We start from the raw sequence: 18,454 nt of genomic DNA, 5'->3' as shown, positions 1-18,454 counted from the left end.
TGGGATGTGCATTAACATGATTGATAAAGAAATTACTTAAACTGAAATCCTTGAGGGCCTCTAGTCCTGCAAAGTTTAGATTTGTCCTTTGGCCAACACACGTGAATCCAATAGTTAACCTACCTCACTAGCAGCAGTCAACCAATGAAGAGCTCTGCTAATGATCTCATATTGGAATCAGGTGTGTTGAGATGCATCCAAAAGTTGCAGCACACATGCCCAAATTAATTTAATTATAGAACGGAGACCAAATACCTGGTCATTTTCTGATTATTATGTTGTTCCGTGTAACCAAAATAATTTTTTCATTTCATTTTTTCCAACCAATCAATTCTTAAAATATATACAAACTCAATCCAACTTATGGCAACTCTCCTACAAACTCCCACAGTGGGAGTATTGGCCTAGTGGTTAGAGCAGGTTGCTCTGAGAAGGTTGCAAGCACCCGGTTCGATCCTCACACCCTGTACTCTAGGTCCCTGAGCAAGAACCTTTACCCCACACTGCTCCGAGGTCACCGCACAGTGACAGCTCACTGCTCCACAAGGGGATGGGTCAAATGCAGAGGTACATTTCTCCATTGTGAGATCAATAAATTTCAATTTTTATTATTATTATTGCTACATCTGGACTGAATACTGAGGGTGTTTAAATGGCTGTTTAAGTTTGCGGGCGATCTGAACCCCTGAGGCATCGGACCTCAACGATTTCGGGTTCTTTCCTACATGAAACAAGTCTACCCCACAGGAAGTTTCATGGAAACACCCCTTCCACCACTCGACCCACTCCTCGCACCTCAGTTCATCTCATAACATCAGTACTAACAGAAAATTCAGGGATAAATAAATATCAACAATCTAGAAAGGAGCAAAAATGTGTATTTCTGTTTAAAATAGAACCATTTCAGGCCAGGGACATTGCTGACATTAGTGATGTTGTATCTAAGGACCTGTCCAGAAGTTGTTTAGCCCCTGAGGCTTAAAGATCCCCTCACTCCACGATAGTCTACATTTCATTTGATTTTAAAACTGAAACATTTGGGACGGGTAGAGTCTCAACAAAAGTCTGGCTCCAGCACATATTAGTGCAGTCCACACAGAATAAAAAACAGCAATAACACTGCATGAAAAGTGAGATTTTCGTCCCCGTAAACTCCCACAGATCTCCCTGATTTTCGTCAGTTTCTGACAATTTGCAACCTGCGCTTGTCCGCGTTTGTCGTGCCACAAATTGTCGGAAACGGACTCTGACGTATGTGGAGAGCGATCAGCTGTACTAATGGCCCTAATTAGCATATGAATGCAGCGAACCCGCACGGCTGGCCAGGTCTGGCTTGAATAACCTACTCAGTATTGGCTGAAACCACTATTCTCAAACAAATGAAATCGCTCGTGATTGGCAGCAAAACCACACGTGGCCACGCCAGGCTTGAATTTTCTTACTGAGTATTGGACGGAACCACTTCTTTTTAAACAAGTAAAATCGCTCGTGATTGGTTGGCATATATATATATATTTACATATATATTTACATAAATATATATGTAAATATATATATATATATATATTTATATATATTTATTTATTTATTCATTCATATATTTATTTATTTATATGCTGTGTATTTATGTTATCCTACACTACTACACAATTATTAGGCTACCATCAAGGACATGAATGAATTTATACAGGAAATGAACATTTACCAGGAAGCTGTTTATGCAAAGAAAGAGCTTTATTAAAACAAACAACTATATACAACGCGAGGATCTGCCCACACATGCGTATCCAAAAATTACAACTCCGTGAATCGTCCGTTTGCTTCCTCGGGGTTGGAGGTAACTGGCAGCATTCCCTCCGAGGCAGGTCCGATGTGCAGACGCCTACTGTGCGTGGCCCTGTACTCCGGCATCGCTTCTAACCGGTACTGCAGCTTAACACAGAGTTCAGAGAGATCCGGCCTACGAAATGACGGCGGCCGTACAATCCATCCGCCAACAACGCCATCTTCTTCGTCAGACATGAGGTCGACGGTGGCGGACTTCCAGAGTTCCACTTCCTCATGAGCTAGCACACTCTGCCTCGATTCCAGCAGCTGTAAAAAAAAAAAAAAAAAAACAACGAATCAGCACTATGCGATGGGATGCACTGCGTATGGACACAACACATCTATCAATGCACCTGAAAAATAGTCACCAAATAAAGTCTTACTCTCTTTCTTTTCTGAATGCTTGGCAGCTTCCGCGCGCAACGTGTTCGCTGGCTGCGTATATCTGAAGCTCCTGCGTACCGTCTCATAATACGTCTTACAGGCAGCTGGAAAACAATTAAACGAGAGTGGTATGAATAATAGGAGGTCACCGCCTCATTATGAGGCGAGATTAGTCTGTGAAAACAAAATGTACAGTTATGATCGGTAGCCATCCGTATCTATTTCCTTTCCGGAATGAAAGCATATTCTTTAACTCTTACCCTTGCTCCGGTTCATAGCTCCTGCAATTTGTTTTCGAGTTGTGAAGACGGCGTACTGCTTCCTGTGAATCACAAAAAATACACTTTAATAAAGCTTGTTCTTGCAAGGCTACTATTAGCCGTAGCTTTAGCTTTTAGCTTAGCTAGCAGTAATCGAACATATATTTACCACTAGCTTCTCTTCTTTGAGTTCGTCTCTCCCGCACAGTTGTTCGACTGCAGAGTCGCCATTGCGTCCAAGAGGAGTTGAAGGCGAGTTGAACGCGAGACGTCGTTCAGCCATTGATCACGTACCAGCAAAATCCAAACAAAGGAACTGGAGATAAAGTTCTTCTGAGTATAGCTCCTCCAATCACATACGAGGTCATTGTTATACAGAAGGACTCGCGAGAACAGCTGCGTCTGTCATGTTTTTTTTTTTTTTTTTTGCTTTATTGGCAATTCTGTGTAACAATAAAGAGTAATTCAAACATCAAACAAAGATACACAGCAGTTGGTGACATTATAACTTAAAAAAAATGAGACATAGAATGTAAAAAATAAAAAAAATAAAACAAGGGAAACAAACATATAAATAAATAAACAAATAAATAAAACAAACATAAAATAATAATAGCTAGGGGTTTACATTGAGTTTATGGTCATTTAACTTTTTGTAGCTTCCTGTCCTAAACTGTCTTTAAGGAAACATATTAGAAGATGCAATATTGTATATGTGAGAGAGGAGTTGCTGTAAAACAATGGTTTACCACAGATGTAAAACTAGTGATAGCATAAAGAAATATTGAAATTCTAAAACAGTCTTTAGACTTTTTATCAGCAATTACTGTGGGTAGCACAACTTGTGTTACAGAAAATAGCAGGCTTTGGAGATATGTTCTGGAGAATCTTGATTTATACCATACTACAGAACATTTCAAAAGGCTGCTGACTTTTTCTATGTTTATAGGTGAAAATAATAAAAACTACAAAAGAGCAACTTTGCTGTTCTCCATAAATGTTAGGAAAATTGTTTAAAAGTTTGTTGCATAAGGGCTTGCTTTGGTTGCCCAGTGTTTAGCGCACAAAACCCATGTACAGAAAGATCCCTTAGTCCTCGACATGGATGACCCGGGTTCGAAACCTTGGCCGCATGTCTCTCCTTCTCTCATACCCCCTTTCCTGCCAGCCTACTGCGAAAAAAATGAGACACTAGTGCCGTAAAAACTCCAAAATGTGCTGTAAAAACTCCCCAAAAAAAGGCTCTTGCATAAAAGCTTCTACAACACAATGCTGTTGATGGTAGATTGTTTTGAAGGGTCAGACAGGAAAGCTTGGTAAACAAATCTAACATATCTGAGATGCCGATACCATTTACTGTGAATTTTTTTTTTTTATAATTACTGCTCTAAATGTATTGCTCTGTCAGCTAAATATCTGTTTTGGTCTCTATACTTTAATTAAATAAATCAATTCAAGCTAAAATGTAAGAGTCTATACTGAGCCTGATCTCTTTGTATCAGAGATTTTCTTACCTTTTAGAAAAATGTCACTTGGGGTAAAACTCCCCCTGCAACCCTGATTTGCATTGGTATAGCTCACAGCATTTTCATTTACATGTTAAAGCCTCCCCTAGAATTCCATGGGGGGGAGGCATGGGGGGAACACTGCCTAAGAAAGCCCACGTCAATTTCTGACAATTTATGGGAGTTTTCGGCGATGCCTGCAAATTACCATAAACTGCCGTTAACCTGAACTTCCACGACAATCTACAGTGCCGCATATTGACGAAAATCCCACTTTTCATGCAGTGTAAGAATAAACTGTATCCAAAAACGATGTTTATTAAAGATCTGAAACAAGAAATCATAGATGCATCAGCAAAACTATGCCATATTTAAAGCTTCCTGAATCACTATTTGAAATAGTGAAAATTCATTTTTCATCCTTCATGCTGCTTTATCTTTTTCGCCATTTCTTGCACCTGCAGCTAAGTGAATTCACAAGTAATGTATGTTTGTGAACGACTGCTTGTCACAAAGAGCATTATCATTCTGTTTGAAATGGGCTCTTTGCTGAGTTGTCCATTATGCCTGGACACAAGTCATTTTCATTGCAATTCCGGCTCTTTGAAAGTAAAACAAGATGGAATGGAAAAAATGTCCAGAAATGCACAGTTCTCTACTTGAATATTTATTATTACTTATACAGTTGATTCTTCCCTGCACCCACATCTCAAAGCTTGTTTTCACCTATCCTCTGGGCACAACACTGCTTAAGATTTGTGAATTGGAATGTTTAGTGTGGTCCTGCTTTTGACTGTTTTACTTTTCATTTCAAGCTAAATTGAAATGTAGTTTTATATACAGTGTGGCGTATAGATAGCTGTATAATTTTCTAAATCTGCAAGTGAGAACCTATTAATTATCTTATAGAGAGACTAGATTTATGGCTGTTCATAATCAGATTTCACTTTTCCTCTAGTACTTTGAAGGCACCATTAACTTTACGAAAAAAAAGCCCTTTTTGCTTTATATGTATTCAGTCACGGTTAATAGATACAGCTGCTTTTAACTGGATTTGTGCTCAATTTGAAAAGGACTATATGCAGGTTTAGGACCTGGAACATAAATGCTTTTCTTTTATTCCCCTTACGATAAACCTTGTTTTAATTTGGTTGATTAATTTTTATTGAGGTTAATCAATTTCTCCATATGTCATATTCACTGCAACTTTCAACCCGTTCTGTTCTCCAACCTATGAGCAGCGCTGGGAGAAAATGTCAGAATGATTAGTGACAGCGTCGTAAAGTGCTCCCAGTGGAAATGGTGCAGGGTTCCTCTTAGGGCTTGCAACCTTCGTTTTAAAAATAATCACGTAGAGGTAAGAGAGGAGTTGGCTGGTTCTTGGGTCCAGATAAAATTGGTGCATTTGTCGAAAAGTGCCAGTGCTTCTCTGACTACAAGCCATCTGTAAATCTGCCAGATAAGACCCATTATCTTCTTTAAGGATCTTTTTAACATGTTGGCCAGCTTTATCTTCCCTTTTTTATTTATTTTCTTTCAACTTAAGCCGCCCTGCCTTATACCCCTGCAATTTAGCCCTGTTTTATTACATTTATTATTCCAGATAAAATGTTTGATGTTGTTTTCCTTATAATTTGCAAAGCATAAACACCTTCTGTGACACAGTGGTATTAAAAAGTATTCACCAGCTTACAGATTTCTTCAAAACTAATTTTTCTAAATTTAACTACTACTTCACTAAACAAATTGACATATTAAAGATAAACTTTGTAAATAAAAGATGTAGTTTTCAAAAGTATTTTACTAAGAAAAAAAATGTTCAAATGAGTTAATCGACCCTTCCCTCATTAAATCCTGAGTAACTGTGGTCAATCATGTTTTGATGATCTAAGTTCAGTTATCTTAAATGTATAGTTGGGGATGTTCTTTTTCCGGGTGTATCATCAAAGTAAGTGGTCCTCCTAATTGTCAATCATTCTGGTGATATGTTTACGTAAGGCCGTCCTACGTGCTCGTCCCCATGTTCACTTACATGGTGATTCTGACATAGTGGAATATAGTCTGAGATAGTGGAAAAATTGCAAATCTTCTTTTGGAAAGTAAGCTTGTATAAGAGATGCAACTTTTAAACAGAGCGTGCACAAGGAGAAATGGGCTTGTGGAGAGGGTGGGTATTTTCAAAAATTGACAAAAATCCTCCACTATACCTTTAATTTCTGTCTAATCTGCCAATAAATAAATCAGTTAAGCAAAACCTGTCTGAGAACATGAAGTATAATAAAAGCCTCTTAAATGTGACAAACCACTCCTCAATCTAAAAACATTAAAGAAAAGATGATAAAAAAGGTCTGTGACATCAAGTCTGGAAAGGGTGAACAAGTCCTTCCCAAGCCTTTGGGAATTCTTATAACCAGAATGAGAGGCATTATCCATTAATGCAGAATACATTGAACTATGTTGAACTTTTCCAGGAGTAGCTAAACAACAAAAAATTATACAAGAAAAGTGGATCTAGATCAGGAAGTAAACAAGAAAAACCTAGAATAACATGTGTAGAACCACAGGTCTTATGTAAGGATTTAACCATGGATGTGTTTCAAGGAAAAAAAACAATACTAACCTAAAAAAAAACACAAAAGCTTCTCATATTATTAAAATAAAAACAACACTTTGCTGATCTTTAAGGTTTTTGATAAACATACAGGATCTGCATCCTGTTACATCTAGCATAAAATTAACAGCATTTCAGAATAAGAATACCTACTGTTAAACACGGTGGTGGTAGTGTTATGGCCTGGGGATCATTTACTACTTCAGCACTTTGACAAATGACCATAATTAATGGAACTGTGAATTCTTTTCTCTACCAGAAAACTCCTGGAGGGAATCGTTTGTCTCCGATAAAAGCAAGTGCACTTGAGTTATGTAGCAGAACAATGAATGAAAAGCTGTTGCATGACCTTAAATGGGTTGTCTCGCTTAAAAAGCCCTTTTATCTGGTTGAATTAAAGCAATTATGCAAAAAAGAGTGAAACAAAATTCATTCACATTAACATAAACGACTGATAGCCAGTTGGTGCCACTTGGTAGTCAATGCTTTCATAAAATCACAGATCAACATCCCTTGAAGTAGCCTCGTCTTCAAAAAAACAATCATCATTTAAAACTTATTTTCATTCATATGTATTTCCTATTTTTATCTGATAGTGAATTACATTTTTATTTAAAATTTACATTTTCAAACAAGAAAACACCAAAAACCTGCAGGAGGACAAATATTTTTCTTCTAAGCTGTAGGAGGAGGCAGGCAACAGGTCTGCAGGGGGAGCAGCTCCACTCATTTGTTTGTGTCTGGTGTTTGTGGGTGGGATGTGGACATGGCTGATGCATGTGTGTTTGCTTTGTATGCAGGAGAGCGCCAGAGCAGCCCTGAAGATGAAAGACTGTCAAATGACTGATCGCACAACGCAGACAGAACACACAGGGGCAGAGGTAAGATGCTCACAGACATCATACAGAGTGGCCCTGTCAGACTGAAACACAAACACAGCATCCCATACTTCATTTTCTGCCACTTTTTGTACCACTAAGCAAAGCCCAGTTTTAATACATTCTTCCTTTTTGTTATGCTGCGGCTGAGCTTTTCTAAACTTCTCTTTTAGCAAACTTTTTCAAGTATGGGAACTTTTTCTTTCCCCCAAAACCTGTTTTGCTGCGTATTATAGTCCACTATCTCCTCTTCCTATTTTGTCTTCAAAGTCCCGCAGTGCTCGGAAAGAGTTCTGCTTCGTACCCCCCCAGTGCCCTCAGCTGACATGGCCTCCTTGGCTTTGCTAAAGTCTGACAGTATGGGAACGTAGGAGACTTAATGGATGACTGTCTAAAAATGGCTGCCTCTAACGAAAACCGGAGCAGAGTTTTTTGGGTCTGTCTCCTCTTCTCCCTTTTCTTCTCTTTTAAAACACCTTTTCCTCATCTTCGCTGCTCCAAAGGTTCTTTTATACCTTTAATCCTGATGTATATAAAGTTGGCAAGAAAAATTGAGAAACGGAAAAAGCTTTGCCATTGTGTGAGTGAGTGGGTGCACAATACCCACACAAAACGCTGACTTATCCACGCAGATGCACAAGCACACAAAGGGTGGTGTTTGACTGAAATCATGCAGCGTTGAGAGCAAAACGGAAGCCGTTATTTGGATGTGACATAGATGGATTAGCATGACCACATGGAAAAGAGAATGCTTGAATATTGTACATTTAATTTATTATACTTTAGTTATGTGTGTGCAGAATAGGATACCATGTATACAAAGGTTGTTGGTTTGTTAGAATTAGAGAAAATATTCACACCCTCTGAGCCTTTCTAAATTATGCCTCATTGCAACTGATAACCTCCCTTTCTTTTCCACTTTGACAGTTTTATTGGTTTAAAAATATATAGCATGTATACTCGAGTTTATCTTTGTGTGATTTGCTCTCACCATAACTCAAGATTTTCTGCAAAGTTCTCAGAGGTCTATCAGAGATCATATGTTAGCATGCAGAGCTTCATATGGTCCTCGGAACTTAAATATTTAAGAAGGGTTATGGCAGTGGTTCCCAAAGTGTGGGGCGCGCCCCCTTGGGGGGGCGCAATGCCATTGCAGGGGGGGCGCGGGAAGCGGTATGGATGAATGAAGAAAAAAAAAAAAAAAAAAAACAGTGCTTGCTTGACTGAGCATAATGGACAGTTGTGACACTGCAACCCAGATTTGAGAAGATCTGAAGCAACAAGCAGGCTCACTACAGCCACTGAAAAGATGGGAGGATTAAAGTACAAAGAAAAAACTCTCAGGGAGCTGTTCAATGTTTTCACTCCATTTTGCACAGAGGCTTTTTTAATGTTTTGATGATAGCAAAGTTAAATATTGTTACAAATAAAAAAAAGAAATATGTTTAAAATAACACAGACAACAAAGAATCCTCTTCTAATCCACAGTATAGAACTATGAAAAAAATACAGTTACACAAAAGTGTTCCACTGTAAAGATGGTGTAGTTAGTTTTGTTGCAAACTGAAGTGTGAAATAAACTTCAGTGGAGTTTGAAAACAAAAGATGTGTATAGGTTTATTATATCTGGTTGAACAAATTTTTTTTTTTTTTGGGGGGGGTAAATTTTATTGTAATCCAAAGGGGGGCCCAGAAGAAAATCTTTGGGAACCACTGGGTTATGGTATGAAATACTGTGTCAAGCTTTCAGCATCTCAGAGACCTCCGTTCATTCTGTCGTCTGCAAATAGAGTATGGCCCACCTGAACAGAGCTAAAAGGCCCATGGTAACTTTGGGTGAGCTGCAGAGATCCATAGATTGGAGTATAGTTGGTCTGGACAACTTATAGTTGAAGAAAGCCATTGTTTAGGAAAATTACAGTGTTGATTACAAGTTGGGAAAAACGAATGTGTTATCTATGTCATTGCGTGAGGATGTTTTTATTAATTGGAGACAAGGAAGCAGAGCACAGTTGACTTAAAAGATAGAACTAGAGCCTCATCATAGGGCTTTATGTTTGAAAGCCCTAAACTGAGACATAAATGCAATTCTTTATTTTTGCCAATAGTTAAGAATAATTTTACAGAGGTGTTTCCTATTTAGTCTGACTGAGCTGTAACCTCCAGCAAACCTGCAGATTTAATAGCAATTATAGTATTGACTCAAAGGGGCTAAAAACAAATGCACAATAGATTTTTTGGATTTTCATGGTCAGTTTTGTATATACTGAATAAAAAGTGATTTATCTTTGTGGCCTAACTGTGCCAAGGCCCTTTACAACCAAATGTAGAGGAAAAAAAATCCCATTTTGATATGACATCAGCCTTATCAAATCATTCCTCCCACTACTTTTCCCTTTTTTTTCTCTTTAGACTCAGGCTTTGAGCTCATACAATAATAATGAGGCCCGTTTTAAATGTTGAAGTCTAAGAGATCTGTTTAATAAGTCCTGTTTATGTGCTCATTTTAGAACATGCTGGTGGTGACGGGACAAGATCTGATTAAAATATTTCACAGAGGAGCTGGAGTGCAGTCATGTAAGCTGCTCAAATAACTTGACGCTTACAGTACATGCTCGGCCACACACATGTCAAGAAATATTTTCTACTGACTGTTGCATTCGAAGTAAAGTAATTGATGTATTATTGATGGAAAGTTTTAACAGATAGCTTTTACATAAATGTTTTTAAATATAAAGCTTTACATTTCTGTGCTGATGAAATCAAAAATGCATTGGTTCCAGTGGAAAGAGAATGTTGACCGTTTGTACAGATGAGCTTTGCAAAACAAGGCAAGAAGTTAATCTTGACTCCATAATTGCAGTGTAGCTTATGATTGCTAGCGACACCCCTCCTTTTTCCAATAAGTCGCTGAAGCAGGTGCAAACAAGACAACTCTTTGTCATACCTGAGAAAAAATGCCATTTCCTAGCCTCACCCAAATGCAGGTACAGCTTCGACTCCTGTAATTTTACCACACTTGTCATCAGTCATCTCCGCAGTAGTTTTTTTTGTACTCTTCTTTCTTTCTGAATGCCAGCTTTTGCTTCCCCCCCACATGTACAAATTGCATGTCTGCATTGTGGACTGCCTGACTAATGCATTTCACAGGTAGCCTAAAAAGGACCATGGGTTAAAGTGTGCTCGCTGCTACTTAAGGCTGAAGAAAGCACATGTGTGGGAGTCTGGTTTGAACCTTTATTTGCATGCCGTGGTGTTTGTTGCCGCTTGTATTTGTTGTTCCTAGGCAGCCATTATTCCTGGTGCGAACAGCAAAGTCGATAAAAGGCTGTTTTGTCAAAGTAACTTCAGGTAAATCAGTTACATTTATTACCCAGACAGTACAATTTGTTCATTGTTATGTTTTTCAGCCTTATCAATATACATGCCATTAACACACTATAAATTAGATTTACCTACTTCATCACATATTGCCCGTCTGGATATATTTTCCTCTGGACTTATAACCCAGTAGAAAAAGTGGGATGTTAAAAAAGTTTCAGTTTGTGAAGTTTAAACTCTTAATTCTGATATCCATTTGTTCGTTCTTACAGTCTAATTAATTTAAATAAAGGTAATATCCGACAATTAACTTGATTTGCCTCACCAAGAGCATCGCAAAGTGTAAAATATGCTCTATCACCATTCCACCAATTTGAATCATTTAAAAATAGAATTAAGCTCAAAAGATCCAATCAGTTATATACCCTCTCTGTGGTGAAGTGGTTTGATTAATTGGTAAGTAATGATTTGAATGCCAGAAGTGCGCCTAAGTGCCTCATCTGCTCTGCAGGTAGAAAACAGAGATATTAGCATGCCAGGTATACTTCATTCATGCAGTTAATCAGTCATATGCAGCTTTATTGCCATTTGATAAACACACAAAAAAAGAGCAGACTGCTTTTTTTTTACATTTACAAACTTTTTTCTTTCAAGCTTTTCTCTGTTTTTTTGTCAGAGCTTTCCTTCTGATCTATATTATTTAACTATTTTGTAATATGACAAGACCACAGTTTAAATGAACTGGGAGATTTTTTTTCTGGCCAGGAGTCAGTCATGTAACCAGGCCACCCTGGCTGGGATCTGTTTTTCTTTGTGAGGACCCAACTGAAAAAATTAAATAAGCTTTTATCAACCAAAATCAAAACCAAGTAGAGGTACAGACTAGATACAGAGAGCAGTCTGGTATCGGCTGTTTTTTACACTGAGCTATCGAAGCTCATCAAAGCAGCTCAAGTGTCTTGATTAAGACAAAGCAAAACAAATTAAGTCAGTCTGACTATAATTTTTGTTCCAAATTCATCAAGTTTAAATATGATTATAAGGAAGCTCAGTTTTTATGAATACAGGTTCAGAATATGATTTTATTTTGTATTTATTTCGATTCCTTACTGACTTCCAGGCAAAATATTTGTTTGTTTTTTATTTGAGAAGGAAAGCATACATTTCTAAAAATTAAATGTTCAGATTAAAAGATTAAGTAAAATACCGTAAATTCTCTAATATTGGCCTGTATTCCAATAGCGGCCGGGTCTCTAATAATGGCCGGTCTCGCTGTCAGAGGAGGTAAATAATGGCCGGTCTCTAATACAGGCCGGGGCTATAAATGTTTTTTCTGGGCATACCTCAACATTATACTTGTGGTAGTAACATACAAGTACCACAGCCCTGCGCAGCTGAACGACAAGCCCTGCTGCTGCCCGTCTGCGCGAGGAAGAGAACAGACACGCAGCAGAACAGGAGGAGCAGCGCGAGTGATGAGGAGAATAAAGGGAGAGATGAAGAGGAGGAGGAAACTGAGGAGGAGAATTAAACAGAATTGGAGGATTTTTAATATTTTTTTTTACTTCAAACCAAGCGAGACATGGTAACTGTACTTTTTCAATAAATGAACCTAGTGTTTTATAGGTTCAAATAGACACAAAATCTCATTTTTATTCATTCCACTGGTAGTCTGTTTTGCTCAAATAGCAATAGAGGCCTGTCTCTAATACTGGCCTCTATCCAATAAAGGCCTGGACCGCGATGCACTTGAGTGAAATAAAGGCCCGGGCCTATATTAGAGAATTTACGGTAGTCTTTATTTTAGTTATTGTACATTCCACTTTTGGATAATCATCAATACTTACGACTAAGAGGGGAACTCATGGTACTGAAAATTGCCCAAAGGGGAACACAAGTCAAAAAAGGTTGCGAAACACTGATGTAGAAGGACCTGATTTAATTTCTAAAGTTGGGAAATACAGTTACTTTACTGCTGTAATTGTACTAAGATAATAAAGATTTTACATAATAAGTAGTGCCCAGGTTAGAGCTATACAGTTATATCATATTATGCCTCAATGGCAAATCATCATACTGGGGAATAGTAATGAACTCCAACCTACAGTAAATCCATAGTTGGAATACACAAACTTTCAAAGTAACTTCAAGTCAGAAACAGACAGAAAAATCCAACAACACAATCACTTCCTAGAATAATGCTGCAGTGCCAAGAAAGCCAGTATTACAGCGGAGATCCATTTATGTCTAATGGTAGCTTTTGGTGGTATTCATGTCACTTGGTGGATGTTGTTGCTCTATTGTAAAAATGGTTCTGTATCTTCTCCCAAATTCTCTCCTTCTCCTGAAGCACCAGCAGAAGTAGTGTCATTACCATCACCACCTTTGAATAGCAAACATTTGCTTACAATGTTGTGTGCGTGTTTTTTTTTTAAATATCTTTTGTCTTTTTTTTTTCATTGCACCATGGGTGGGGGTGAATAAATCTGTAAGTTTTCTGCATTTGGCCACGTCCTCCTCCTCCAGCGCCTTTCTTTTTTTTTTCGTTTCTCTACCTCTCTGCACCGCTTTTCCTCTTCCTTTTACTACGGTCGTAGACAGAGTTCATTGCTTCTTAAACTAACTTGCACCGCTCACTATATACACACATTACAGCGGCAGCCGGCAGCAGACACACGTCACACACCCCTTACTCCTCACGCTGCTGTCTGTGTGGTGGATACTGACTGTTGGGGCGGGAGTTAAATGAAGTAAACCAAGGCTCTTTCCCTATTCAAATGCTACTGGCCAAAGTGGCCTGGTCTGGCCCTCTCTCAGACAGATGCGCTGCTGCTGCACTGCCAGACAAAAAAAAGATTGAGAGAGAGATGCAGGCCAGCAGGTAAGTCCCAGGCCAGCGCTTAGGGAATATTCCCGATTCTCCCTGTGGCCAGTATGCTTTAAAGTCAGTGTGTTGCTCTCTCAGGGTCGTCACCTTCCTCCTCTCTTCGCCAAATCAAACACTGGTCATTGTGGTCAGGCGCTTGAATATTAGTTTTATCAGCCCTGTCTTGTAGACAGTTTCTGCCATTTTATGTTGCTTTTGAAGTAATTGCTGTGTGCCATCTCAGTGGCCTTACAGCCCAAGCTGATGCAGGGCTTATTTCACTATGGGAAATAAAACTTTCAAGTATCAGCCAGCATCTTCTCAGATCCTTTTAATTTGTTCAGTGGCAGAATTTGCTTATTTTATGCCACACAACATTCATCCATGGGGCACAGAATCTCTCTCCTTTCTGACGTGTTTGTGTGTGTGTATATATATATATATATATATATATATATATATATATATATATATATATATATATATATATATATATATATATATATATATATATATATATATACATATACATATACATACACACAGACATCTGGCCAAGCGGACATTTGTTTGCCCGCTTGTCAGGTTAAATTTGCGTCAGGTTTCAATTTAAAGAAAATCAATATCCCACATCATTTGACCCCCAAAACATATTTTCTGATTTCCCATCTGATAAAAACTGTATCGTTTTTTGTCTAGTCTAGTACATCTTCGTTTAAGATGACATGCCCTTGGTTTCAATGGCCTTGCTGCATTATCATAAGACTATCATGGAGCTATATAGTACTCCATATGTACTCCCCTCTGGAAGAGGAGCTTTTAATTAGAGGAGCAGCTGGCTGCCCGCTAGCAAGCTAGGCTGACAGCACAGGTGACTTAGCTCAGCAGTAGCTTCCAGCATGTGCGCCCTAATTTTAGCCCCCCCACTCCTCCCTACATGTGCATACATGTGTGTATGAAGGAGATAAAGACTGACTGTGTGTTCCACTAGGTTCAAGACTTTGTAGGAGACTTTGCAGCATGTAGCAGGGCTATGTAGGTTAGTTACCCCAGTGCATCAAGGACAGTCAGTGAGAAAGGGGAAAAAAAAGTGTGTCCACAAGTGGGGCAGCTATTTCTACTGTTTCTACCACTTCTCAGGGTTCAGCAACGCCCTCTCTATTTCTCCTTCCAACTTTTTCTCTTTCTTTTCTAGAACGTCCTCTTACTTTTTCTCACTTTGTTCTTGTCTTTCTGCGACTTTAATTTGATGGTCCCTCAAAGTGAGCAACCTAGTCTGCAGAAGTCTTCTTCTTTCCTTCCCCTTGTTTTCTTTAAACACTGTGCCCCAAACACAACCTTGACTCCAACTGTGCTCCACCAGAAATCTAACTTTTCCAAGTCAAAGATCATGTCTCTCAGAACATTAATACAACACGAAGCAGATGTCTTACTAATTCAAAGGATGTCCCAAAATGTAAATTATATAGGTGGAGGGAATATCTTAACCTTAAGAGAAATTACCCTTACAAATTATCTATGCTTCCAATTTAAGTAAAAAAATTGCAGCTTCTTTATTTTTTCATACTTTTTCATACTAATGTATGTTTATATAGACATATAGATATAGACATGTAGATATATCTGTTTGTTCGTCTTAATGATTTTTAAAATAAAATCTAATATGAAGATGATTTAAATTCATCGTTGGTGGAATATTATAATAAAACAGTTAAGAATAAAAGTTAATATATATAAGCATGTTATGCAAATTAAAATAACATAAATTAGCCTCTAAAAGTAGCAGAGAACATGTGAAAAAGACAATACAATGGTCCGAGTGAAAAGGCTAAGACACTACAGTATACCACCTTGAGATCCCTGTCATTTTAGCTCACAGCCAGCTGTTAAGCACAGATAGATAGATTACCAGTTCTACTCTGATGACTTTTAGGTTTAGTGATATTTGATTTATTTATTATGAGGAAGTTGTCTTAAAATTGCAAATTTATACGTCCTGCTTTGCAATCTGAACATTTTTCAATAAATGTCTATGCTGATACACGATATAATGTGAAGGTCACAAAGTTAAGCCCTTCCAATTATTACCTGATTAAGAGAAAAACCCTCTACTAATCATTTCCATGTCTCTTGTAGATATAAGCTTTCATCAATGAAACCAGCATCATGGAAACAAGTTTGTTTTACTCAAAATGTCCCTCATCAGATTTATCTAGCTATAAACCAACACTAACTTCTTCTTGGCTCTTTCCGTTTACACATACCATGGAGACGGCATGAATGTGTCCAATTCCAGGCATGGGGTGTTTTGTGAAAGAAGTTAAACTTTATATCTGTCAAACTGTTGCACCTGGACAAAAACGCTAATCAAGAAAGATCAAATCCCCCTAAAATTGGCACGTCACAGAGCTCGACCTGAGCTGCAAATTTAATGTCTTTCTGGGATCGTGCTTTACACTGTTGAATTTAGGGGGAAAGAAAAACTCAGAACGTGTATAAGAAGAGTGGATTTAGAGAAAAAAAGCCGAGAAGCTATTTTATGTCCCTCAGAGCTTCTTAAGAGTTTGAGGTCTGGTGGTTGTTTGAATTTTTAGTTTTTCTTTTTAGAGGGGATTGAATCGATTGAGATTGCTTTCTTTCAGCGAGCTAATTTCATGGGCATTCTTAAAAGGAGCGTTTTATGGGAGAATCAAAAGTGCTTGGTGGTGAGCTCACTTGTTCAATTTTCCCCATCTTTCTCTCTCACCATCTTCCCATGTTGGTTGCTATACTCGGTAGATTTGGGCAACTTTTCTTTGTGGCCTTCTACTTCTGTCTCTTTTCCTCTCTTTGTTCCCTCCTCTTTGTCATCCCTTCCCTCCTCATGAAAAGGATAAAGGGAGCGGAGGGATACTCACTTATGGTCTCCTTGTGGGCTAGGATAGAGAACTGAACAGAGGAGCATTTGAGTTTTTCATGCAGATTTATACCTCTTTGTTCCTCTTTGTTTTTCAGTCGATGCAGATATAAAGGGAATATTTATGGTAAAAAAAAAAATAGCATTTTTAATTTAATGGTCAATTCAAGGAAAAGTCAAAAGTGGAGTCCTTGATGATTCATCTGTGTGAATACAGTGTACCATACCTGGAAACTTGTCAATTCTTGGTAATCAACATCTTAACTTGTTGAATGTTTAATTTAGCAGTTATGTAAACTACCATGTTAGTACAAGATGAAACATTAATATAACCAGTTTTAGCTCTCTCAAAATAGCCAATTTATCAGTTTCTATGGTTTCTTGCATTCGCTACTAACATTTAGATGTGTACCACTGTGACCCTGAAGTGTGAAGTTGAGATTGAAATCTCTAAGCAAGGGCCACGTTTGCTCTCTTTAATCCTTATTTTTGTGGGGGGGGAAAACTCTGAAGTTGTCTTAAAGTGTGCAGATGAATAAAGAAAGGCAGGGAGCTTGCATCCGAATACAGTGGAAAAAAAGCCCAACAACTCTAAGAGCATTAAAAGCCGATTCTTGGACCGCACTCTATTCCAGTGTTAGTGCTTTGACCATTATATTACGTTCACCAAGAGAGCAGTTTGCCACAACAAATGTTGAATACTGGTTTTAGTTTGGCTGCGAAGTTAAGAGAGCATCCCCATTATCTTCCAAAGAAATAAAAAAATGCTATACTTCACACAGCCTTTAAGCATTTAACTCACAATAGAGAGTTTTGGGGGTAATTTGCAAGATCCACTGAGGCAGATTGAATAGTTTCATAAGATTTTTTTTTCTTTTTCCAAAAAATTTATTTTGCTTGTTTTGGGTCTGTATGAAGTTTTCTAATTATGGTAGCCTTGAGGGAAAATGCTACAGTTTCATCTTGACATTCTATATTTTTTAAGATTAATATCCTAAGGTAAATGTTTCTTTAAAAATAAAACAGAAAAGCATCAACAATACCCTTGCAAGGGAAAACATATGAATTCATTATCCAGACCATTCCTATTTTATTTGTTAAGCACTTATAAAACAACCACAGCTGACCAAAATGCTGTACAGAAAAAAATGAATAAAAAATAAAATAGTACAGATAAAAACAAAACAGCTAAAAAAAATCGGGTAAAAGATAAACAGAAAAAAAGGATTAAATAAAGTAAAGCCCACTCTCTACCTAGGTGTCAAAACCCAAATCGAAAAGGTGGGTTTTGACAAGAGATTTAAAACCAGTCAGAGAAGTGGCCTGTCTGATGTGCTGTGGAAGGTCATTGTTGAGTTTTGGAGTTGCAACAGCGAAAGGTGCGGTCCCCTCTGAGCTACCTCTTTTTAGGCTCTCTCAGCTGGCCAGCTGACCTGAGAGAGCCAGTAGGTCTATAAAGATGTAGAAGCTCAAAGAGGTGATGGTGAGGCAAGACCTTTCAGGGATTGAAAAGCAAATGAATGAATTTTAAAAATGTATGGACAGCCAGTGGAGTGAATGGGAGAGATGGAGGAGGCGCTAACCCCCACATAAAGGGCATTTCAATAATCGAGCCAAATGGTTGCAAAGGCATGGATTACCATTATAAACTGTTGTCTTGAAACAACTGGCTTTGATTTGGCCGGCTGCCTCAAATGACAGAAAACTTGATTTAAAAAAAATTTACCCCTAGATTAGTGGCGAATAGTTTGATATGTTGGACCAAAGAGCACAGATCTGTTCCAGTGGTGTCGCCAAAAACCATCACTTTAGTCTTTTTTTAATTAAAATTTAAAAAGTGCAGACATCCAGGCCTTTATTTAATCACATACTTTATTAAGGCAGTGAAAGAGTGGGCATCTTTCTT

General features: G+C 38.1%; 1 protein-coding gene and 1 long non-coding RNA gene across 6 annotated transcripts in view; one reads left to right on the top strand and one right to left on the bottom strand.

Moving 5' to 3' along the window:
- The window catches only part of ccser1 (coiled-coil serine-rich protein 1), a 204,336-nt gene that overhangs the window by 107,044 nt on the left and 78,838 nt on the right, over window positions 1-18,454 (top strand). For all 5 annotated transcript variants that reach the window (XM_038305276.1, XM_038305285.1, XM_038305293.1 and 2 more), the window contains exon 10: window positions 7,388-7,468. In XM_038305276.1, coding sequence (XP_038161204.1) covers window positions 7,388-7,468 — 81 coding nt within the window. The remainder of the gene's footprint in view (window positions 1-7,387; window positions 7,469-18,454) is intronic.
- Window positions 2,043-2,488, bottom strand: LOC119796844. Its single transcript, XR_005282525.1, has 3 exons — window positions 2,472-2,488; window positions 2,211-2,315; window positions 2,043-2,094 (listed from the first exon to the last, which is right to left on the bottom strand). It is a non-coding gene; the product is annotated as an uncharacterized LOC119796844 (long non-coding RNA).

The sequence above is a fragment of the Cyprinodon tularosa genome, unplaced genomic scaffold (genome assembly GCF_016077235.1).
Source record: "Cyprinodon tularosa strain WSP-4 unplaced genomic scaffold, ASM1607723v1 ctg115, whole genome shotgun sequence".
NCBI lineage: Eukaryota > Metazoa > Chordata > Actinopteri > Cyprinodontiformes > Cyprinodontidae > Cyprinodon > Cyprinodon tularosa.
This window is presented reverse-complemented; position numbering and strand designations above follow the sequence as displayed.